The sequence below is a fragment of the Corticium candelabrum genome, chromosome 17, assembly GCF_963422355.1.
Source record: "Corticium candelabrum chromosome 17, ooCorCand1.1, whole genome shotgun sequence".
NCBI classification, from domain to species: Eukaryota; Metazoa; Porifera; class Homoscleromorpha; order Homosclerophorida; family Plakinidae; genus Corticium; species Corticium candelabrum.
In genome coordinates this window covers 4,866,993-4,874,492 of record NC_085101.1, presented here as the reverse complement: position 1 = coordinate 4,874,492, position 7,500 = coordinate 4,866,993, and the positions used below count along the sequence as shown (strand labels likewise).

General features: G+C 41.2%; 2 protein-coding genes across 2 annotated transcripts in view; one reads left to right on the top strand and one right to left on the bottom strand.

The window, feature by feature from the left end:
• Positions 1 to 7,500, bottom strand: part of LOC134192770 (probable serine carboxypeptidase CPVL) — a 19,450-nt gene that overhangs the window by 8,779 nt on the left and 3,171 nt on the right. Inside the window, exons 3-9 of the transcript XR_009971979.1 lie at positions 3,285 to 3,391; positions 3,176 to 3,225; positions 2,319 to 2,384; positions 2,203 to 2,261; positions 2,040 to 2,135; positions 1,180 to 1,231; positions 1,025 to 1,119 (exon numbers count right to left, since the gene is read on the bottom strand). The gene's annotated coding sequence lies outside the window, so the exon portion shown is untranslated. The remainder of the gene's footprint in view (positions 1 to 1,024; positions 1,120 to 1,179; positions 1,232 to 2,039; positions 2,136 to 2,202; positions 2,262 to 2,318; positions 2,385 to 3,175; positions 3,226 to 3,284; positions 3,392 to 7,500) is intronic.
• Positions 6,541 to 7,500, top strand: part of LOC134192769 (uncharacterized) — a 1,732-nt gene continuing 772 nt past the window's right edge. The window contains exon 1 of the mRNA XM_062661520.1: positions 6,541 to 7,500. This exon is cut by the window's right edge and continues 772 nt beyond it. Coding sequence (XP_062517504.1) covers positions 6,543 to 7,500 — 958 coding nt within the window. The 5' untranslated portion in view covers positions 6,541 to 6,542.

Sequence of the window (7,500 nt, the reverse complement as noted above, 5' to 3'; positions counted from 1 at the left end):
GACAGACAAACAAACAGACAGACAGACAGACAAACAAACAGATAGACAGACAGACAAACAAACAGACAGACAGACAAACAAATAGACAGACAAACAGACAGACAGACAGACAGACAGACAGACAAACAAACAGACAGACAAACAGACTGACAGATAAACAGACAGACAGATTATTATATTGGAACTCTTACTCTACTAATAACAATTGCTAACTTTACGTATACACACAGACAGACAGACAGACAGACAAACAGATCAAATACTACTAAAATTCTAATGAATGATTTAGTAGTATTCGATCTGTATGTCTCAGTAGATGGACATTCAGCTTAGCAGTTTTACCTATAGTGTTCTTGTAAAATTTTGCTTTTGTGTTCAATAGTGAAAGACAGACAGACGTGTGGGTCTAATTGATATATAACGGACTTTCGTACCTATAGCTTGTAATAGTTCATATGTATGAAATATAAAGATTAAACAGACAGACACACAGACAGACAGACAGACAGACAGATAAACAGACAGACAAACAGACACATAAACAGACAGACAGACAGACACATAAACAGACAGACAGACAGACAGAGACAGACAGACAGACAGACAAACAGACAGACAGACAGACAGACAGACAGACAGACAGTAGACACACAATCACCCAACACAAACAGATAAACACACACTCCAACCACACACAACGAAGTCTGATCAATCTTTAGCTCCCAGACCATGGGTGACTATTACAACCCATATCTGCAGACGAATGTACTGCTACTGGCCGATTTTTTCAAACATTTCAGAAAGACTTGCATCAAGAACTACCAACTCAATCCAGCTCACTATGTGTATAGTCAAAATACAATAGCCTGGCAAAAGACAGCAGAGATTTGAGATTACAGATCAACATCTTAATGACCCATCTCTACATATGAGATGAGGTCATCCAAACAGATGGACAGCACAACTAAACATGTGACTATCTGAGACAATACTGACATAAATTTGTGTCTACAATGTATTATACTTTTTCGCTTGTAACTACTGCTGCTTTCTTCTTCCGCGAAGTTTTCATTCGTTTAGGTGCAGAGGTCTCAACGCTCGTCATATCGTTGGTCGTATCTAATCGCACACATATTGTCACTCAGTGTCCTCAACAGTAATGAAGTGTTTTTACTATACCTGCAACTGATGACCAGATTTTCATCGTTCCATCCCAAGATCCACTACAAAACTACATGAACGAAACAAAACATAAAAACTATATAATAATTAAAACTATATGTTGTAGTCTGCTGGTTTGCCAACGTAAAACTTTTTAATATTAATTATTAATAATAATTAATTAATTACAATAACAACATATATAATATTTAATTAATAATAATTAATTAATTATTAATTAATTACAATAACAACATACATAATAATTAAAAACTGTATGTTGTAGTCTGCTGGTTTGTCAATGTAAAGTATATAATAATAATAATTAATTAATTAATAATAATTAATAATAATAAATAAATTAATTACAATAACGACATATATAATAATTAAAACTATATGTTGTAGTCTGCTGGTTTGTCAACGTAAAACTTTTTAATATTAATTAATAATAATAAATAAATTATAATAATTAATTAATTACAATAACAACATATATAATAATTAATTAATACTAATTAATTAATATTAATTAACTAATAATAATTAATTAATACTAATTAATTAATACTAATTAATTAATAATAAGTAATTAATAATAATTAATTAATAATAATTAATTAATAATAATTAATTAATAATAATTAATTAATAATAATTAATTAATAATGTTTAATTAATTACAATAACAACATACATAATAATTAAAAGCTATACGTTGTAGTCTGCTGGTTTGTCGTACTAATTGGTCACATTGTACTGTACATGTCAAGAACTACAAAATTATTTACATCCATTGTCAGTCTGTGTGTATATTTATAACTATTCTCATCTCTTTCTCATCTATCTGTCTCTGTACAAGCATGTCTCTTCCTTACTCGTCTTGATGCAGTGTCCGTAGCTACTGTTTCGACACTCTGTACATGACCTTTGTAAACATGAATACAATCTGTGGAGCCAGAGTGAAAGTCATGCTACAAAAACAAAGCAAAATGCAAGTACATAATGTCACATGATGTGTATACACAATGATCAAACCACCTGCCACAATCGCAGTTGTTCATCTTGAGAAGCAGTCACGAATGTTAGAGAGTCGGAATCTGTTGGTATTAGAGATGTTGACTTGGATGCTTGTAAAGTATTGCAAGAATTCTTACCACAAGAAATCAATGTAAGATCTTTGATTGGGCCTTGGTGACCAGGAAAATCAGCAATAGTGCTTCCTGTTGAGAATTGAGACGATTAGTGTCATGTAGATGTCCTGAATGTTAGATCTTCGATGGGTAATGTTTAACAACACACAAACAAACAAACAAACAAACAAACACATGTACACACATACACACAAACAAATATACATACACACGTAAACACACACAAACAAACAAACAAACACACATGTACACACACAACATGTGCACACAAAAAACAAACACACATGCACATGTAAACACAAACATAAACAAACACACATGTAAATGTACACACACATGCACACACACACACACACACACACACACACATGCAAGCACACACACGAACAAACACATATGCACATGTAAACACAAACACATGCAAGCACACACACGAACAAACACATATGCACATGTAAACACAAACACAAACAAACACACACGTGTACACACACAAACAAACATGCACATGTAAACACAAACACAAACAAACACACACACACACATGTGCATGTAAGCACATACAAACAAACAAACACATACACACACACAAACACACATGCACATGTAAACACACACAAACAAACACACACACACACACACACAAACACACATAAACACACACACACACACACACACACACACACACACACACACACACACACACACACACATGCACACACACACACACACACGCGTGCACACACACACACACACACACACACACACACACACACACACACACACACCATCCACATAACAGAGTCTGAATCACCATTATTTACTATTACAAAACCATCCAGATATTTTTATAAGCTCACCAGAGTGGTCCCAAAGTCGTGCAATGCCATCATAACATCCAGTCAATATCCTAACCCACAGACAGTGTGATCAGTTTGCTAGATACAATGCATTAGCTCTAGCACATACCAGTCTTGGAAACATTGCACCGCACTGACCCAGTCTTTGTGTGGGATATTGAAGGCCGGCTCTGGTGGTGCACACTTTACAATGAACTCGATCTCAATAACAGATTCCTACGTCGTGTAGACAACAAACACAAACTTATTATTGCTGTAGATCAAAGTGTGATCTTAGTCTCAGTATAAGTTACAGAAAACCACTGATCGTTTTGTTTTCATGTTATAATGTCAGTGTAATACAACATTCGCTTTACTACTGCATGTACAACAGTTGAAGTATGGAAACAGACAAGCAGACAGACAGAGAGACAGACATGCAGACAGACAGAGTGCGAGACAGACAGACAGACAGAGACAGACAGACAGACAGACAGACAGACAGACAGACAGAGACAGACAGACAGACAGACAGACAGACATGCAGACAGACAGAAAGAGGGAGACACAGAGAGAAAGACAGACAAACAGACAGACAGACAGACAGACAGACAGACAGACAGAATGAGTTTATGTGCTTTTGGCGAAAGCGGTTTTCAATAACACTACAGCGGTGCAATGCAAAGACAATAGCAAAAAAAATTTCTATTCTTACCTTTAATAGTTGTAACACTGTAGATGACTTTGTCACACAATTTTACATACATTAGGTATAGATAGCAGTATAGTTGTAGTGGCCGCATAGAGCCTGCTTAAACTCACCTTCTCTTCATTAGCCTGTAGTAGTGTTCATGTTTGAAATATATGAGGACTGACAGACAGACAGACAGACAGACAGAGACAGATAGAGACAGATAGAGAGACAGACAGAGAGACAGACAAACATAAAGGGCTCTGACGCAGATGGACTCTACCTCCAAACATGCAAGAACGGTGGCGGCCCTAAGTGGACCCATGATTCGATGATGTCAGTATGGTCTGAGTGCTTGAGTTCGGTTCATCTGCCCCAAAAGTGTGAGCCTAGGAACCGCTGCACACATTTGAACAATCGGCCTGACATCCTAGTTTATGACTCGGAGACAGGATCTAACGTTGAGTTAGACGTGGCACTAGCTCACCCATGGGCATCAGACATCTTACCTCGTGCAGCTACAACTGGGGGAAGCACGGCAATAAGAAGGGAGCAAATCAAGGAAAACAAGTACACCCAGGAACGACTACCCGGTGGATATTCTCCAACAGTCGTGCCTCTTGTATTCAAACATTTCGGCCGTTAGGGGGAAAAAGCGTCTGAGTACTTGAGGGTCCTCTCTGCTTTATGGAGGGATGGCAATGGACGATCTAACATTGCTGAGTTCAAAACACAATGGAGACGACGATTTTCGATCAAGCTGCAGCAATGCAATGCAATGTGATCACTAGGAAGATGGCAGTAATTTCAGCTGGACAAAAATCTTGCAGTGTCCTTGACGAATATCAATTTGTTTTAAACTAAGTGGTTAAATGTATTCTGACCCCCCCATGGGGTCATCTGTTGTAGCCTTAAGTGTTTGTTGTTGATTTAGAGGAACTTTACTTAAAGACTAGCTTTTAAGCTTTTGATGGAATTTCTTTGGATTTGAAATATATGTATTTGACAGACAGACAGACAGACAAACAGACAGACAGACAGACCCCGGATGACGGGCGTGTAGCATCCAAGACTTGAGGCCTTGTTGTTTTCGCCTTGCTTGTCCGTTCTCTGGCAATGTCTTCTGCCGAGAAATGTCCATACGAGTCTTGTCATGTTTCGGACACACTGAAGAGAGTTCTGTGTCATATCCGCGATGCTCACGACCTGAATCTCCTCCCAGGGGATTTCATCGCTCGCCTGAATCTTCTTCAGTGCTCATTCTGCAAAAGATGGTACTTGAAGTTGAAACAACACACTTCTCAATGCCGTTCTCGGAAATCCGTTTCTGATGGTCAACGGTCAAGTCAGGGCCATACTACACTCGGCGCATCGTCACCTCCTGGAAGGAACGTCCGGAAGACCCTTTCTGAGTTGCCGCCGTCTCTTACAGTGCCGGATTCATTCTCTGGAGATTCCGCTTGTCATAATCCACCTCAGCGCGTGTCCCTACAGGATGCCCATGCTGACCTAGAGACTGCAGCCTGGAACATTATCCGGGATCTGCCCTCGGATGCCATTCTCAGGGCCATTCCCCCACGGGTTGTACAAACTATCAAGCCTGCTGCACGAGCACTCTTTCATGACTGTTGTGCTGTGGCCCTTCGAAAGATCCATGACAATCCCGGTGACGAGCTAGCATGGAAGCTGCTCTTCCTCATTCCACGCATGATTCTCACGCCTATGGTCAGGGGAGGACGTCATGGCTTTCGTGACGTCAAAGTGAGGTATCAGAAATTTCTCAGTTGGAATTGGTCGGATCTACTTCAGCTAAATGGATCAACTTCAAAGAAGACGCCTCGTTGTAGTGATGAAGCACGGAGAGCCGCTACCCTGAGGTTGGTGAGATGTGGAGAGCTTTCAAGAGCTTCCAGGTTGTTAACCAGCAAAGGCCTAGCTCCTGCCTCAGAAGATACCACAGCAAAGCTGGCTTCCAAGCACCCTTCCAGAGCCACGGGGTTGCATCTTCCTTCTTTGTCTCAAGATTCAATCAAACTGTCAAGCTCAGCGCTGCTTGATGCCATTAGACGAGCTCCACGGGGTTCTGGTGCAGGTCTCTCAGGCTGGCGCTTCGAGCATTTGAAAGTTCTACTTGAAAACGAGCTCACAGCAGATTGTCTTTTTTCCGCTTGTTCGGCTATTGCTAGAGGCATATTGCCTGCTGCTGCAGTAACCCTCTTTTCTTCATCTCGGCTAATTGCTCTGCCCAAGTCCAATGGCGACATACGACCTATTGCAGTTGGTGAAGCTATACGCAGGTTGACAGCTCGAGCTATATGTCAACAAAAAAAGGAACTGTTCTCAAGCTTCTTCTGCCCCATCCAGCATGGTGTGGCAACCGAGTGTGGCACTGAGCTGATTGTCCATCACATTGAGCTACTCCTCCAGCACAATCCCGACTGGGTTGTATTAAAATCTGATGTCAGAAATGCATTCAATTCCATCAGCAGACAACAGATGTTGGAGCAAGTGGTCGGGTCATTTCCAGATATCTTGAATCATGTAGCTCAGATGTATGGGAGGATCAGCCCATTGGTATTCATGCAAGGTATCACTCCAGTTACAATCGAATCTGCAGAAGGGGTCCATCAAGGCGACCCGCTGGGGCCAGTTCTATTTGCCACTGCCATTCATTCTGTTCTAAAAGATCTTCAGGAGATGCATCCGAAGGTTCGTATCTTGGCATACTTGGACGACGTCTTTGTACTGGGTCACCCTACGGATATTCAGTCTGCCTTTCAAGATCTGAAAAAGTCTTTTTTTGCCATCAACATGATCATTGCAGATTCAAAGTGTGAGATCTACTGCCCTTCTACACGTGATCCTGTTGAAGGCTTTGACTGCATACCAGTCACTGATGATGGAGCCATCTTTCTTGGAGCACCCGTAGGCACACCTTCATTTGTTGCCTCCTCTTGCTCGAACATCGCAAAGTCAAAATTCTTACTGTGTAACGAACTTGTTCAATTGGGAGACATACAGAGTGCCATGCTCTTGTTGAGAGGCTCTCACGTCCCTTGCCTGAATCACTTGGCACGCTCAGTTCGTCCTGAGTTGCTCACACAAGCAGCTTCAATTCACGACTCTCAGACAAGAAAGACATTTTGCCATCTACTTGGGTTCAACGAGATTGAGGACATGCCTTGGCGCCAAGCTGTTTTGCCAATTAGACTTGGTGGCTTTGGCATGACTTCGTTGGCTTTTGTGTCGCAGCCTGCCTTTGTTGCATCCTGGGCTCACGCCATTGTGGAACTGCCTCTTCGTTTTCCAAGTCTCTTTCCAGCTGTTGACAGCCTAGTTAATTCAACTACTGGGGCTCTTAATAACGCCCTGACCCAATCTGTCCCTGATGGAAAGCATATTTCCGAATATCTGACATCTGCAGGCAAAGTTCAGCATCAGCTATCCATGTCATTTGCTCGCTGTGAGGCAGAAATCTTGTTCACAGATGCACCCACAGCCCGAGACGCTGCACGACATCGATCTACAAAAGGAAAAGGAGCTGGTGCATGGCTGAACGCAATCCCGACTTCAGAAGTGCTCGCACTAAATTCTTACGAGTATCGTTTAGCGTCCTTGCTGAGGTTGGGCTTGCCCATTCCACTTTCTGACTGGA